The sequence below is a fragment of the Epinephelus fuscoguttatus genome, linkage group LG8 (genome assembly GCF_011397635.1).
Source record: "Epinephelus fuscoguttatus linkage group LG8, E.fuscoguttatus.final_Chr_v1".
Classification (NCBI taxonomy): domain Eukaryota; kingdom Metazoa; phylum Chordata; class Actinopteri; order Perciformes; family Serranidae; genus Epinephelus; species Epinephelus fuscoguttatus.
Genome location: NC_064759.1, coordinates 32,509,247 through 32,527,393, shown reverse-complemented (window position 1 = coordinate 32,527,393; position 18,147 = coordinate 32,509,247). Strand labels below are relative to the sequence as shown.

General features: G+C 43.5%; 1 protein-coding gene across 4 annotated transcripts in view; it reads left to right on the top strand.

Annotated features, from left to right (window-relative positions):
• LOC125893328 (zinc finger protein 516-like) overlaps window positions 1-18,147 on the top strand; it is a 55,389-nt gene that overhangs the window by 22,486 nt on the left and 14,756 nt on the right. For all 4 annotated transcript variants that reach the window (XM_049583924.1, XM_049583923.1, XM_049583922.1 and 1 more), the window contains 2 exons: window positions 7,666-10,020; window positions 14,618-15,979. In XM_049583924.1, the coding sequence (XP_049439881.1) occupies window positions 8,271-10,020; window positions 14,618-15,979 (3,112 nt within the window). In that variant the 5' untranslated portion in view covers window positions 7,666-8,270. The remainder of the gene's footprint in view (window positions 1-7,665; window positions 10,021-14,617; window positions 15,980-18,147) is intronic.

The following is an 18,147-nucleotide window of genomic DNA, read 5'->3' as shown; positions in this document are numbered from 1 at the left end:
TTTGAAAAACGTGGTTCCCAATCAATCGATGAATCAATATGTTTGCCGTTTTTCATTGAGGCATGCGTGAAGAACAAAGTTTAGTTCACAAATTTAAGGTAACATGGCATAACTAATTGATATACAAATGGTCTTTTTGTAGGTAAAGTATTCCTTTAAATGTCTATCCCCATACGGAAAATGAGCCAGATCCTGCTACATAAGCATATTTTGATCACTTCTACATCTACTCTAGTAGTTTTGGATTAAGATTTATGGTTAGATTAAGGTGTAGGTCACAGTTAGGAGATGAAGGATTAAAACCAGCAATCCTAAACAGAGCTTATTGTTAAAAATTCGAAGGCACTTTAGATCATAGTCTACGTTGCACAGTGACAGGAGATCTCAATGTGTGCGTGTATATGTGTGTGTGTTAGGAATGCTGCTGTGGTGCAGGAGGAGGAGGAGGAGGAGGAGGAGGAGGAGGAGGGGGGGGGACTCTATGGGCAGGAGCACCCAGGGGTTAACGAGCGGTGTGAGAAAAACAGGCAGAGTTTGAGAAGGAGGGGGGCAGGGAGGCGCGCTCATACACACACACATGAACACACACATGCACACTGAGTCCCAGAGGAAGCTGAAGATGGCCGGGGCCCATGGGAGCATGTAGCTTTTAACAGAGCTAAATGATAGCAGCAGGTATCACTCCTTGTTGATCAGTGCAATGTATGAAGCAATGCAAAAAGGAAAAGTTTCTAAATTTGTTACCGACAGATAAATGCACCGTTTAGTTCTGGAAATGGTGACAGATTGGTTTTTTGTAAAGTCTCATTGAAACTCATTGTGAAACTTGTGTCTTCTCTATTCAAAGATCCAAAAAAGATGATCAGAAAACACACAATAGGACTAAGTGACAGTGCGACAGTCAGAGAGCAACTTGCAGGTGCACATCAGTCATATTGAAGACCAGTGATTGTAAACAGTAGCTGTTTCTGTCAAACTCCCAACATTTATAACAAAGTGTTTAGCTGATGTGTAATGTACTCTATACGGCTGAGAACCGTCCCCTTCTCCTCCTGACCCGTCCATTAATCCCACTAGCATGGACCGGTCACCAAAATGTAACGTGACAGTATTGACCCAAACACCTGCCACTTCCTACACACACACACATACACACACAGAGACCCAGTGGACTCCTTTCTATCCAAACTCCCTTCTCACGCAAATAGAGTAGGCAGGCAGAATCCCTTCTCAGCCTATTTATCAGAGTGGGGGGGGTGTTGAGAAGGGACAGACAGCGTGGACCCCCTCTATTGTTCTGGCTGGGTTTAAGGGATGGGGGGAGCAGGGATGGAACTAGGGATAGGATGGGAATTGGAGACCCCAACAATGCCACAAAACCCCCCACTGCTCTCCCTGCTTATGAGCATGACCTGCTCTGACAGACCAGGAACGAGAGGGAAACTAGACCAAAACTATAACATAACTCAGCCCAGAGTGAAACCAATCAAACCTAAACTGCTCCTACATTAGAGTACAAGTGAGGTCAAACTAGACAGGGGTCACATCAAACTACAGCCAAACTAGCATACCTCATAAGATAAGATCTTGTGATATGTTTTACATGTGTATACTTATACAGAGTCAAACAAAAATGACTCAAATGTGCACCGAGTCACCAGAATCAATCATACCTCAGCCAAAACCACAGTCAAAATTAGAGCTAAAATTGAGTCACAATTGTGAAAAAAGAGCCACATTTGAGTCAGACTTATTGAGCTGCCAGTCTAGACACAACCTAGAGTCAGAATCGACCTAAATCTGTGAGCAGCCTGCACAAAACTGAACCAAAAACTGACATAACACACAGCTGCACCACATCCATCTACATATAGTCTCTAAAGAGTTGCATGCGTACACAGATGCATACATGGTCAGATGTGGTTACGTGCAAGTATGTGAGTACTGTACATACATTTAAACAGTGCAGTAATAGCAATGTAGGGATAATGTACACATGCAAAATCTTTTGAAATACATTGTAAAAATACTTTAAAGTGTCATTTACCTCTAAACACATGTGCGGTGTTTTTGAAAGTGGATAAATGGGATGTAACTGAACCTACAGTACTCTGCAGCAGTTGAAGCAGAACGTTACCTGTCAATCACAAAGTTTGCGAAAAGCTTCTTTTGTGCACCACAGCTGACACATTGTCACCCTAAAAATGTCTTCAAGCTCCAATGTATGTGTTTTGCAAACAGCCTGTAGGTGTCTGAGCGTTTGTGTGTGTGTGTGTGTGTGTGTGCATCCAGCTGTGTTTTACCCCTCTCTTTCTCTTCATGGTGGAGCTTGCAGCAGACCTCTTTGTCTGCCGGTTTAGAGCAGGGTGTGAGGTGAAGAGCAGTTTGTTCATAATGGATTATTGATTGGTCTGAGAATACACTGGCTCTGCACTGTGTGTGTTGTTTGTGTGTGTGTGTGTGTGTGTGTGTGTGTGTGTGTGTGTGTTTAAGACTCCATACCATCCCCTCTGTCCCACTCTGAGCACTGAATGTCTCCACTTTATGAGCAACTGAACAGAGGATAGCAAGGTTTTTTGTAAAGTGCTCTCTGTATGTTATGCTCCGTGAAGCAACGTGTGTGCGTGTGTGTGTGTGTGTGTGTGAGCAGTTCTCTGTATGGGCCGTTAAGCTCTCAATGCTGCCTGTATGAAACAGTGTTAAAAGCCCACAGTGTGCACATATAGACTTTCAAAAGATGTGTGTGGACAACATTAAAAGCCCCCTCTGTTTTGCTTCTTGATTCCTCAGTTCCCCTGCATGTATGCATGAGTGTGTGTGTGTGTGTGTGTGTGTGCATTTAAACAAGAGGTCCACTCTTTATTTTCCCCGGCTGTGTATTTTTTTCTTAACCTCTATTGCTCGTCTCTGTGCTCTCTCCGTGTGGGAGGGAGGCAGAGCCCATCACGGCTGAAGGATGTCCCACACGAGAACGACCTACAGTCATTATCAGTGATAAGGTGACAGCGTGAGTGAGTCAGTGTGTTATGAAAGCCAATCTCCGCACCCTTGGGTGCAGGAGATTTGTGTCATGGCTGCCTCTGAGATGATTGCCATGATGAAGGTGCTTCCTGGCTGGATGACAGTGTTTTCCATCACAGAGGAGCAAAACAGCGAGGCCTAGCACCTTCTGCGAAAGCTTTGCATGACTCTTTGTTCAAATGCTCTTTAAATAGTAGACTGCAGTGCTTCTGTTTTGTAACCGAATTTGAATACTTTTTTTTTTTTTTTTTTTTAAATATTGTTGCACCAAATGTGATGTGTGAGCTGGATTTGTGGCCTCTAGAGGGGGCAATTGAGCAGACTGCAATAATGATCAGCACAGAAAAAGTCAAATATACCACTTAGTTTTGAGCTGGATTATTTTTGTCCTAAACCTGTTGACAGGTTTTTAATTGCTTCATTTAAAGAGACAGAAAGGCAAAAAAACATACTTCATCATGTTTGGTGTATCGCACTGTCTCATGATGGTAGTATTGATGTTAATCTTAGTTTTTAAGTTCTGGCTTTGTGACAGCACTAATGTGTGAAAACAAGAACAGTGTTACAGCTATAAGCAGGTTCTCTGCTTGCCTGCACTCACTGTTAGACACTGTTTCAAGACTCACTCCAGATGTGAAGCTCAGGAGTCTATGGAACAGAAATAGCCAGGCTGCTGTGAAAAGGTTGTGTATGGGATGGGAAAATAAGAGTGGATTTCCTCCTCTTGTGGGACCTCAGCCGCTTCGGTTCAGCGTTCAAAAAGCAGAACAGCAGAGGTTGAGCATGCATGGAAGGAGGGGGAAAAAGAACAGTTTGTTTTTGTTTGACACAGCAGTCATTATCAGCTGAGTGTAGGCCTGCACTCACTCCCAGTGACTCATGGTAGGGCAGCTTAAGTGTCCAATAATGGCATGTGTCTGATATCACACCAGTGACGGTCCTAACTATGGTTGGACTGGTCTTAAGTGTTAAAAGGTGATCATTTTCCTGCAAGACAAAAAGACAATTCAGTTGTGTTTCCGTCAGAAAGAAATAAAACACCAACTTCAGCTACTCACATTATCTCCACTTTTATTAATCTCTGTGTGTCTTTGTGTTTGAGAGGCTCGTTAGCTGAAAGATGTCAGTAGCTTCAGGAAGACACTTTATCCATCTATTGCACCATTTTGGTCTGTAACAGAGCTTTGATGCCTCCTCTCTTTTTTGATGACTGAGATGATTGATAATCTCGTCCATCTCTCCTGGACGGTTCCTCCATCCTTAAGCCAATTTGTCATTTTTCCTCCCTTTGCCTCTATGGCGAGGAGCCTGTATTGTTTCCCTTCTGGTGGTTAATCTCATTACATTTCAATTTGCACATACGACTGTCTGGTGGATGACAGGCTTACTGTTGAATAGTCTCAACCCCCCCGGCCCTCCTGACCCCCAATCAGCAAGGCCATTTAAACAGGAAATAAGATTATTATCCTCTGTTTTTAGCGCCAGAACTGGAAGAAACTACTAAGTATTAATGAGTAACATTAGGATGTGGAGGCGGAGAGCAGATGGAACAGATGGAGGAGAAAACTATAGTGGATGGATAGACAGGGGTTGTGTTCCTTAGTTTGCTGATTTATGTCCAGCATCACCTGATTATCTATCATGCCATGTGTTGGACGCAATTTTCTCAAGAATTGTTGTTCCTCATTCAAGCCTTTCCTTTATCTCTAATCTTTTCAGAGAAGCTCATAAAGTCATGAAATGAACTCACTCAGATTTGAGGTATTTATACTTCACAAACAGTTTATGAATATAGTATAATATATATATAATATAGTTACTGAGGCACATAAGTCCCACCAAACACTGTACCTGTGTGAATATAATAGCCTCTAACAATGTAGTCATTGTGTTAAAATAATTCAAACTGAAAACCACACACTGGTTTTCTGAGTCATGTGATTGCAGGAGGCACACAGATCACAACCATGACAATAATGCATGCAATACAAATTCCAATACTTGTAAAAACAAAACGACAATGCTGACATGCTAATGTTTAGCAGGTATAACATTTACCATGTGCACCATCTCAGTGCAGCATGTTAGCATGCTAACATTTTGATTTAGAACCGAAAACATAAAGTAGAACTGAGACTGATGCAAATGTCATTAGTTTTGCAGGTATTTTGTGTTAAACCAAAGTATTGGACAAATTGAAATTTGAACCTGATGATACCTCTAGATGAAAAGTCAGGAGATCAGTTAAGTGATTATAATTCATCCCAAAGTTGACATTAATGTCTATACCAAATTTTAGGGCAATCCATCCAATACTTGTTGAGACATTTTACTCACAACCACAAATGTGAAGCCAAGCACCAGCCTTTGGGGCTGAGAAATGATGCAGAACTCGAGACCACAAACCAATGGGTGACGTTACAGTAGCTACATCCGTTATTTTATACATATGTCTATGCATGATCCTCAGAGTGGTGCTAGAGGATAAGTCAGGGATCACCTAAGTCAGTATTCATCCCCTAGAACCTTTGAATGCCTGCCAATTTTATGCCAATCTGTCATGGGGAGTGAGATATTTAACAGAATATGTCAAAATGTTGACCTGCTGGTGACACTAAAGGAAAATTTAGGAGATCACCAAAGCCATAAGGGTTCTTCCGCTGGGGAACACGAATGTATGTAGAAGATTTTATGGCAATCCATCAAGTATCTTAGCCTGGAACAAAGTGGTGGACCAACTGACCAACAGAATGTCACTAACATCCATAGAGCGACACCGCTAACGTGGCTAAAAAATGTATAAGGTACAGGTTTTGAAATGTAAGCAGATATAGTGAGGCTGCATCCTTTTTTTTAAGTCAACATTGATAAAGCCTTGCATGTTATATTTAGACAGAAAAAAGGTCTTGATCTGAAAATACATTTTGTTTCATGTCAGCCACAGCTGCACTATTGGCTGGAACAGCACTTGTTAGCTGGGAGCCTGAGCTTACTAAGCACTCCAGGAGGAAGCATGGTGAACCATTGAGGGCTCGCTGATTTCAATAGCATAAATCATTCCAGATAGATAGATGGCTCTGGCGCAGGGTAGTCATTTTCAGTACGAGAGTTTAAGACATATGATTGTTCTTGTGCTAACTTCCCTCCTCCACTACCTTATCCTCTTATGATTATGATCAATTATCCACTTATAATTAGAGCCTGGCAGTAACTCAGCTTATGGGCTCTGGCACTTTATATAATAGCCTGTAATAATGCTGTCAGTCACATTTCATATAGTCCACACTTTCAGGCTCTAGCATCTGCTGAAATTAGTACTCCAGTAAGAAATGTGTCAGTTTAATCAACAAAGCTGGAACAGAAAGAAGTCTTTTGTAATGATAGTATCGATGAGCTTAGAGGGAGAAAAGAATAAAGATGTGATTTAACTTGAGTGATGACGTGAGAGTGATTAAGACTTTGCAACAAGGTATAATATTAATAGGTCATAATAAAGAAAGGTGGTGAAAACATCTGACAAGTTTGACATATGTAATACAATACAGTTCATTATATGTATATAAATTACAAGCAGATTTTAAGGTTTCAAAACACAAGCAAACTAACAGAAAAACTGTTAAAATATGCAAATTATTCCACCTATTGGAAATACATTAAGTATGAAATGAGTCCACACTGTTTACTTTCTTCTCTTATCACCCTCTCTGTTTCTCTTTCTGTTTGACTCTCTCACCCGACCCCATTCAACTCCAGTTTGAGAAATAGAGCAAAGCAAACTGTCTGAAGAGCCACTTCCTGTTGTGTACTTAAGATCCCTGTCATGTGATAGTGTCAGTTGAGGCGGGTGCATGAGGCCAGTATGGGGAGGGAATATGGTGGCACTGCTGATCTTGCTGATGTGAACACAGCACAGCCCCCCCACCCCCCCCCCACCCCCCCCCCAACTCCACCACCCCCGCACCCTGATTGTGTAAAGTGTCGACTCAGCCAGTGTGGCGTCAGAGCCCCCGAGCCCTGCGCGACTCGTGCACGACCACAACACACACATGCACGTGCATAGTGTCAGTGCACAGTGTAAGCTACGGATACATAGAAGATTGTATCCCTGATAATTCCCCAACTACACTCAGTTTTTACTGATATAATCTTTGGCAAATTTGAAATCATACAGGTTACAATGAATTTGAGGATTAAAGGAGTAAACAAACAAATTTGTGAATAAATAAGTGTCTTGCTTGATTTTGATTATCACACTCAGTGATTTTGTATAAAGTGAAGCTATAAAACTCTTTCAGTCATAAGTTGCTTGTGTGTTAGCGCTTGCAGTCGTGCCTGAAAAGCGCAAATGTACATGTTTTAATATATATCATGGATGTTATTCTATTTCTGTTGGTGGTTTCCCTTATGATGATCCCCAACACGAGGTCTTGCTTTTTAATTCATGGCAACATTACTACAGAATCATATGCAAATCTTTATGACACATACCGTCCTCCTACTGTGGCAAGCATAGCTGTGTATGCAAATGGTAACTGAGTGTGTATGAAAACTGAAAGTGCCTTTGAAGAAGATTGACTTTACTTACATGTTCTGTGTCTCTTTTCTCACCTTCTTCCCCACTTTGTCTCTTTCTTTCATTCTCAGGTGAATGATACACAGCATGTGCAAGCCGTGCTATACAGAGCTCACTGTTTCATGACCTGGAAGCTGCTAATATGCTTGAAAAATGAAGAGAAACCAATAAAATGAAGAAAGGAAGTGTGGTGGAATAGCAACTCTGATGAAAAGACCTCTCAGAACATCCATCCACGGACAGTGATGACCTGGAATTGACTGAAAACCTTCCTTTTATTCAGAGAAAGAGATTAGAGTTAAATCTCACTCATGATTTATTTGCTGGGGCTTATTTACCCTGCAAAAGAGTTTACATTTGATGCATGTGTCTGAATAAATGATAAAGCTACATGCATTGCTTTCTGTGGTGCCAGAGGCACACAGATAGTTTGATTCACTTATTCATTGACAGCACTAGATGAAGATGGATAGATGGTGTTGTATCCAGTAACTGGAGAGTGCTAAATGAGCTGCTGTGTAAGCAGCTTGATCTCTGGATGATTGAAGGCAGATAGCATTTTAACTGACCACCAAAGGTGCAGTAGACATCCCTAGATGTTTAACTGCAGATAGCAGTAGTTTCTGTTTTTTGAGCTTGTGAAAGGCCAGGTAGACAGGGAAGTTTATTTCGTACAATGAATACTAGAGAGCGTGTGGAGATGATGGAGACACGGGCGGGAGTTCAGAAGGAGAAGCTGATTGGAGACCAGGTCAACCCTGGTAAAGAGGTTGAGGGTGAGGATGACAAAATCCCTGGGTCTTTCGACTGCAACGTTTGTGGACGCAGCTTCCCGTTCCTCAGCTCTTTGTCGCAACATATGAGACGCCACACTGGTGCGCGCCCTTACAAATGCCCTTACTGTGACCACAGGGCCTCTCAGAAGGGCAACCTCAAAGTTCACATCCGCAGCCACAAACTGGGCACGCTCTCTACCCACCACTCCAATGAGGACGTAGAGGGTGGTGCAGAGGAGGAGGAGATGAGTGTTTCAGAGGGTCTTGATGGAGGTACGAGTCCAACTAAGAGCAGCTCAGCCTGTAACCGGATGATCAATGGGGATAGTGGTGAGGAGAGTCGGAGGAAAGTGCCTGGGAGGAGCATGAAAAGAGAGAAGTCTGTTACCGACCAGAGGCCTTACTGTTGCCGACTGTGTGGCTACGAGGCCCAACGAGAAGATCAGCTCCTGAGCCATATTGAAAAGGTCCACATAACAGCAGACGCAGAGGAGGAGACCCCTGTCAAGGAAGAGGCTGTGCCTGAACCTGATGCCATCCAACCCCAGAGTGATGGGACCTTCCCCTGCGAGACTTGTGGCCAGGTCTTTTCCCAGGCCTGGTTTCTCAAGTCACACATGAAGAAACATGCAGGGATTCTTGACCACTGCTGTCGGATTTGTGGAAGACGGTTCCGTGAAGCTTGGTTTCTCAAATCACACATGAAAACGCACAACACCAAATCCAGGTCACGGTCAAAAGCAGATTCCACTGAGCATCCTGCCACCATCAATGACGTTGCCCAGGATCCTGAAATTGTCACAGGCTCTGTTACATCCATCTATCAAATGTGTTCCAAATGTGGAAACCTATTTCATAACAAGGAGAGCCTGAGGGCCCATGATAAAATCCATAGTTTCGGCTACGGCAGGAAATCCCAGAGCCAGTGCAGTCTCAGTGATGATGAGGACTCACCAGCTGCAAAGAGACGTTACCTTGACTACTTAAACCTTCAACCTGTTGTGAAGACCCTGGATGAAGAGGAGGAGAATGAGAAGAAGATGCTAGGTCAAAGAATCCCTGAGTTAGATCCAGTTTGCAGCTACCAGGCCTGGCAATTAGCTACTAAAGGAAGGGTTGTTGAGCCAGTGGAGCAGAGTTACAAAGCCTCCTGTGGGGGAGGAAGTATGGGAGAGGAGGCTCTCGCTGGAGCTGCTGTTGTTTTTGAGAAAGAGAGCAGCCGTTATGTCCTGCAAGGTCAAGAGAAACGCAGCTCCGGGCGCCGCAGCAGCTCTGGTTTGGGAAGCCATGCTTCTTCAGGGGATCGCACACCAGAGAGCCTCAGCGACTCTGAGTACCGGCCTTCGTCTCGCCAGGACCGACGGCGACCATCTTCCTCCAAGTCTAATGAATGCTTTGAGTGTGGGAAGGTGTTTCGCAGTCGTCATCAGATGATGGTTCACCAGCGAGTCCACAGGAAGGATGGAGGTCGAGCATCCGTGGGAGACAAGGAAAGAACTGCAAGAGACGAGAGATGGGGCTCCACCAGCGACCCTGAGTCAGGCTCCCCTAGCCGCCCCAGCACCCCGGGGTATGGAGACTCTCCACCAGCATCTACCCTTGGAGACCAGGCCTCAGAGATGGGTACTGCAAATTCTGGAGAGATTGCAGGTTGGTCCAAAACGTCTTTCATTGGTATTGTCCTGTATTTTGCCTTGTACTGATATGAAATGATAATCTATATCTGAGGAGGGCACTGTAATGTTTCATTTGTGGTAAATATTAGTCATTCTGGAAATGATTGATCCTCAGTTATTGTAGCTAAGTCAAACATGCTTGATGAAAAGAAACATGGTGATGCCAGTTCTGGTGCTGCAGTGTTATTAGTTAGCTTCTGAGAGTCAGGTAATATAGCTTCAAGACACTGACAGCAAGGACTACAGTATGAGATGGTAGGATTCATCATGTTAACAGTTATGAATGAGGCAAAATGATACAAATTGAGGCTTCTTGGCTCAACAAAAAGGGATGAGTAGGGACTCAGGATGACAAGACTATCAGTCATCATTGCTCCTGCACTGCTGGGTATGTGTCCCCCTTTCCCCTACTGGGGATCACTAAGTACTCTATTAATTTATTAGTGAAGTCAGACCATGGTGCTGACCTAATGTTAGTATCTGTTTACTGCAGAAAGTTACTTTAGGGCAGCATGTAGCTTTACAGGGATAATATAAACAAAAGAACCTTAGACTTGATGTTTTCTGTCTAAGGGTAATTCATGTCATCTTTAAAATATGTCAGCAACCAACTTACCTGTTCTTTCCCAAAGCTTGTTAACGTTAACACAGGAATAAGGAATGAAGCAAACCTAGTTGATGTTGTTGATCTGACACTAGGTTAACTTCTCTCCAGGTAGTTACACGTTAGCAGAGACTGTTGATAAACTGAAATGGCTCACTTAAGAAAACCAGTGAAAGTCCTGAGTCTGTTCATTCCAATGGGAAAAGTAATCATGAGTACAGATTATAAGTGTTCCCTTCAACCCATAGTCACTAAAGTAAATAGCCTATTGGGACCATTTTCACAAGCCCCAACCCTTTTAGACATTCTTACATGAGACATTCTTACACAATAAGGAACAAACATTGAATTTGTAGTGTATATATAGTGTTTTATTGTTTTGAATCTGATTTCATCTATACACACGTTTATTACACTTCAAAATGAGGTTGGGGTATGCGTGGGAGAGACAACCATGCCTACTTAGGAAACAGGAAGTGTATACCATTTCGTACCATCGGCTCAGCTTGTAATAGGGTATCTTCTGTTATTGAGTATCTTTGACGTTAGCTAGCCAGCTAGCGTTTTGCTAACAATAGCTTAACTTAAGATGAGACAATGTAATGTGTCTGTAAAGCTTGTGACAGTCCCCCAACCACATCTTTGAACTATCTTCAAAATTTGGTTTTATTTTTAACAGACAAGCGTAGTGCACACATATCTAAGTATAACTGGAAAGGGGAAAGTTGACTGAGGTCCTGTTGTGTTCCAAGCTCTACTGCTATTGGAGCACTGAGAGAAAAGAGGCAGGACTGAGGAAGAGTTAATTGCAGCGTAATTTTCCATCTCAATCATTCAGTCACATGTACTTTTGGCTGTAAGTTCACGTACTTTTGGCTGTAAGTCCATGTACTTTTGGCTGTAAGTCAAAAAATGTATGTCATGGCCTTGAAAATCCCTTTGTTGCTGTTTCGGTCATGCTTAGGACCACCATTGCCAAGTAAGTAGACCTATTCTTATTGTCTTTTTAAGATACTGACTCAACTTTCCAGCATAACAATAGAAAACTGTAAATGCCATTCAAGTAAATGAATGGGACATTCACCAGTTTACTAATAGAAGAACGCTCTGCTGGATTTTCAGTGGCAGAAATGACTGCAGCCCTTTTCAAGCCTCCCACTCCAGGCCTCTGACTCTGTCACTCTGTAGTAAACATCTGTTGATGAAATGTGCTTTGTGTAGGTGCAGCTCCTCAGCTCATCAGCCTCTATGGAGAGGGAACTGGAGCCACCGTGTGGCTAAAAGTCAGACTGACATCTGAATTTAGCTCTTTTATAGAGTGCTACACACAAATACTATCAAATATGGTCAATAAACTTTAACTGCCACTGAAAGTTCTGTTTACAACAGTGTAATTATTTTGTATCACAGAGCAATAAAGCTAACAGTTAAGTGAAACTTTGTGCCTTTCAGTGGCATGTCAGCCGAGGAGATGGCATTTTTGGAATGCCTATCATTTTTTTCACCTCCACAACCAATAAACACTGCCGAGCAAAAAAAGAAAACCCACCCATGCAAGGGCAAAACACCCATAATCATGTTAAACGAAGGACTCCTGTGTACACAGCTTGTCAGAGCTCTCTGGTCTTTGTCTTTTAACTTTCAACCTCACTGGAGACTCTGTTTGTACAGGTTAGGATAGTGGATGGTAAAGAATTGTAGTGATTGCTTCCATTCCTCCCTGTTAGTACAGACATTCAAAAATAGCAGCAACATTTCTTCAGGCCTGATCGAGCTGTGTGCTATTTCAGGTCTTCCTGTCTCAGGAAACTCCCCTCACCCCCCTTATCTGTGTGTGAATATGTCTTTTGCTCTCCTTTTCATGTCTTCACCATGGAAATCTGTCTCCATGTTTCCTTTTTGTATTTACTGAGGTTGTTTATTGTATAACAACTGATTAGTTATGAAACACAATAACAGTCCTGTGTTCTAGCAGTTACAGGCGTGGTTAACTTCTAATAAATGTGCTGTATAGTGTTCACTCTCTCCCAGCCCACCAGCATCCTGGTGTCTGCTTTCAGAAATTGTATGTGGGATACAGGATCTTTCTAGCTCAGTACACACAAATGTATATAACAGACACAAAACCTGCAACATCAAGAGGCATGGTTCTTTGCTATTATTTGATTAATTCTGTTAACATTTGCGACAAAGCCAATCATATGATAATAGGCCTATATGTAAAATGTATAAGAACTCAGCATTTACCAAAAGACTATTCTTGTCAGGATCTAAAGTCTTCTGTCCGTCTATCCATCGTCTTTCTCGGTACCTTTCCCCCTTGTGTCCCCTCTGACTCTTCCCTAATCTCTAAGGTTACCTCCTGTGACACTTCCACTGTCACTCATCCACTCCTCTTACCATTGAGCCAGCCAGGCTGCCCGATGTCTGAGGGATTGGTTATTTATAGAGTCACCTCCCGATGGAGAGGGATGCAGGCAGTGGGGAAAGAGACACTCAGAGGACGCTTTAGTCGCAAATACTCTGATGTCCCTTTCAGCCATTTAGGTACTTTTTTGGAATGCAAATGAGGAGTGACAGTGTACAAGCACATACTGACATAATATCAGCTCTGAGTAGTTAGAGATTATAGACTGATGCTTCCTTTGGAAGGGCACTAAGAATATTTTGGGTATAAAGCCATGTATAATCAGGATATTCAGTCGCTTACTTTGAATCCTCTGACTCTGACTGGTCAATAATTAATTAATGAAAGACCAATATCAGCCTGATAAACAGGACACATCAGTCTAACCACCCTCCCTACTAGACTACCCAGCCCCGGGGTTTCACCTTGGCAGAGTCTGAGCTGTGTGTGTTGGCCAGTGTTGCCAACAGGAAGCCAAATGAAAAACAGATGGCAGGTTACTGGTGTTATTGTGAAAAAGGGGAGGTGCGGTGGGGAGTAATATAATGTGCTACTTACAGAATCTGATCTGTGGAATAGTTTGCATGTATGTGGGTGTAAGGTGATATCATGCATCTGTGACCCAGGTGCTGTCTAGTTTTACAGTTCATGTTCAAAACCTCTGTGTTCCAACAATTTCCATGTTTTCTGTAAATTACTGTGTAACAATAATAATAATTTACATCCACTGGCAATACAAATACTTCTACTCCATAATCCTTATTTTTATTTATATCTTTAATTCTCTGAATTCCTGAAACTGAACACTGGGAGATCCAAAGTTCTCCTGACACAACATTTAAATTCACTTGTAAAGAAAGATGGGTCACAGACGCCATCTTGTGGGGAATTCATAGAGTTACACTTCAAGAATCAGTGGTATTGACTCAATACAGTAAATGTGCAATATTATGGAATTACAGCACAGGAGCATCACAGTGAATGAACCATCGTTTGAGATTATGCAACCCATATAATATTCAGTGTGTTAAATCTGTCAAAATATGTTTATTCAACTCTATTACACTGTTTGATATCATGGTGTCATTGTTTCACACACCATAGACCATAATACATTCCAACCATTACCATAGAAATGAATCAACACTTCTCTGAGGCATTTTAATATCTGAACATGATAACCTTAACGAAAGTGCTTATCTTTATACATTCTCACTGTCTGTTGTTGAACAAATATCAAATCCTTGAAACAATATTGAAATGATTTAATATAATTGTGCATTGTTTATGTTGATATGGTCATTGTCCTTGTAATAGTTGAAGTAATAATTTTATTTCAGTTTTTATTTACATGTGATATGTTCACATGTGAACTGAATAAGGATAAATGGGAATGCTGGCCAGTACTGCAGCCTGGTGGCTGCTCAGCAGAACTACATCTGGATAGAACATAATGAATCTGGCACAGTGAGCTGTAGGAGTGAGCTCAGCTGGTAGTGTAATCCTAAAGGTTTACTTAGCAGTTATTGACCTTTATGTTGTCATTCCTTTTCTCTACAGATGAGAAGCCTTACATCTGCAGCCTCTGTGACTTTGTCACCACAGAGTTGCAGGCCTACTTGACTCATGTTCGTGTCCAACACCCGGCTGCCCCCGGAGACAGACCCAGCCCAATACCCAGCCCGAGCTCCAGCTCGGACAGAGGCACCCCAAGTGGATATCCCAAGCTGAAGAAAGCTCTTCTCCAGGGGTTGAACAACTCTGCATCCCCTCCAGCTTACCTTTCAGCTCGATCCTCCCAGCTCAATCCCAGTTTGACCCCTGTGGATCTATGTGTGAGGGCTGAGGGCTGCAGGGGCATAATCTCTCTAACCCAAGACAGAAAGAGCCTCCCTAGCCACAAGTGCTCTTTCTGCTCCCACTCCACTCGCTACCCTGAGGTACTCTGGATGCACCAGACTGTGGCTCACCGCATCAACAGCAGTAGCTCCAATCTGGCTCCTAAGTGGGCCCTGAAAAACAACTCCAAGGGCTCCAGAGACAGCTTACTATCCTTCAAGAGACGCACTGGTCCCCCGCCAGTTCTGGAAGGAAAGGAGTGTCCACCGCTGCCTCCGCTGATGCGTGCCCAACGTACCCGGCCCCCAACCTACTCCAGTGAGGTTCTAAAGAAGAGCAGGCCAGCCAGTCAGGCAACCATGCCATCATCATCATCATCATCATTATCATCATCATCCTCTACCCCCTCCTCCTCATTCTCCAGGGGCTCCTCATCCACCTCAGGCAACCAAGCTGCAAGAGTCCCCGTCCGGCCAAGCAGCAGCAGCAACAGCAGCAGCAGCAGCAGCAGTGTCAGACACATGGAGGACCAGAGTCATCAGTCTCGCTTCAGACCCAAAGTGGACATGTATCCTCGGGGAGGCTCATCATCTTCCTCCAGCTCTTTGGAGAAGAGCACTGCTACCCTCTCACGCTCCTCAGTCCCAAGCCCCAGCTCTGCGACTGCATCCCGTGTGTCTGACCGCTACTTAATGCCTCAAGAGGGCCTTGGCTTCATGCTGTCCAGCAAACATGGCCTTGCAGAGTACAGCCGAGCTAGGGGCTCCCCTCATCAGCCACTTCCCAACTCCCATAGCCAGAACCGGGCCAACGCTACGAGGCCCAGCACCATCACCCACAGCTCCACGGCAGGACACAACTACGGAGCCTCCCAGGCACATGGAGGCACTCTGCTGAATTCTTCCTCCTCCTCCTCTTCCTCTTTGCCGTCAGAAACTCGTGGAGATGTGAAGCAGGAGCAAATTGCAGAGACACCTGAGATGCCAACTGACATCCTGAGCTTCCTCAAAAACTACAACCCCCATGAACTGGCTGCCCTTTACCACCGCTGGGGTGCAGCCAATGCGCTGCTGGATCCCACAGGTAGGGAGCAATTTCAATTTTTGTTCAATTTGTTGACTTTTTGACAAATGTATTTGGTAAAATTTGCAGCAACACAATGTTAAATAATGTTTTTTGAGTCTTTGTAATACCACCAATCAGAATATGTTCTCTTGGAGGAAGTCCTGTGCAATCCCTCATCATCAGCTCACATACAAAATGCCCAGAGGATCTTTGCTTTGGAGAAAATGCCAAATGTCAGTAGTCAAAGAGAAATGTTACCCAGTGACTTGTCTTTAGCTGTCACGAGTAGAATTGCCTAAACTTGACAGGCTAAACCAGGAAACGACACCCAGATCCACACAGATCCACACTCAACGTATGAACCATATTCAGTTAGGTTTACATATTTATCCTCTCTAACACACGCTGACTCACTCTCTCACACTAACTCGCCATCTGGCAGGAAGTGATTGACAGACACATACACTGCTCCATTCTGACAAGATTTTGAATAATAAAGAGGAGATCCATTAAACAGGCGCACACGTGTGCTTGCATGTTTAGGAGATATGATTAAAGGCCGAATCTGGGGCAGCATGTGTGTCTGTGCGTGTGTGTCCATATGTGCTTGGGTTTTTAGATGCAAAAGGATTGTGTGTGTGTGTGTGTGTGTGTGTGTGCTTTTATGTGAGAGACGTGAGAGAACCTTTGCTGCTCTCAGGTCTGCGAGGCATGCCTAGTCTCCAGCTCCACTCTCCCAGAAAGCTGTCACAAACTGTTTGGGTCACGGCTCTGCCTGACGAGAGACTCGCACAGATGCGAATGGAGGGAGGCAAAACAGAGAGAGAGGGAAAATAAGAGGCAAAGAGAGAGATGAGACAGAATAATTACCCCACCAGCTGCTTTGGAAATGGTCATTACCGAACACGCGTATTATTTGCCCATTTTCAGCTGTGTCTCTAAGGTCAAGTGGGGCTGTATGGAGCCAGGGGTCAAAGACAACAGCCCCAAAGCAGACGCATGACATCGCTGTCACCCGTCCAGGCTCATATCGTCACGATCCGCCTTAGCCCTTTGAGTCACATGCTATAAAGTGACCTTTTTTGAGCAACTGAGTCTTTCTCCTGTTTCTCTCTGTAACATGTGTATGAGTGTGTGTGTCTGCTTGTGTTTTTCGTCCAGCTCTGTCTTGTCTTTCATTAGTGCATCAGTGAGAAGGGCTGGCGGCCCACAGTAGAAGTAGAGTATCCAGAGGCCAGCAGTCGGGCTGCCAGAGACACTCTCTGTCACCTCCTCCGCCTCGCTGTCCTCCTTGTCCTGCTGCTCTAACACACACACACCCCACCACTTTCTACATGCACAAACACCAACTTACACACCACTATTGGGCACTGCCCAGGTGTATGTCAGCCCTTATGCTTGGGGTGTATGTGCAGTTAGCCCCCCCATCAACAAAAGCACCTCCAAACCCCCAGGCCTGTTATCTGTCAGCAGGAGAGGTCACAGGAGTGCATGTGTATGTGTTTGTGTGCATGAATGTGTGTGTGTGGTAGTCACAGTGTCGTGAAATGGATCTAACCATCTCTAAATCTTAAATCTCCTTTATATATCTTGCTGCTGTCCCTGTGGCTGCTCTGACCACATTTATATGCACACCAGAAAACATGATTATGACATGACTGACAGGTCCTCCTGCTGTCTTAAACACAGTCATTCCAGTTTTCCTCACCCGATAACAACAGGTTTCTTTATGCTGAATGGCCACTCTTTGAGCCACTCTCTGCATTCTGTCTGCTTCAACAAACACATTCAAGCTTCATTTTCATTAACAATCAATTTCCAAGTGGCATTTTTAGTATATTGGCTCCATATAGTTTCAGAACTCCCATTAACTATATTGAGTAAGAAACTGTCAAATTGGACTGAAAATGATTAAAAACGAATGCCCAGCCGATACTAGTATTGATATCTGGGAAAATGTTTTTTTTAAACCAACTTTTTATTAACGTCCAGTCTTGCAGTCTCGATACTGATCCCTTTGATTTGAAAAAAAGGTTGAGGTTTTGATTCTATGACAACAACATCTTGATATTAACATTAGCTAGGTAGCTAACCTAACAATGCTACATTACTACAGTGTTGACTACACAGTGAACAACAAGCTTACGATGCGCATGATGATAAAAGTACAAAACTCGCGAGCGACA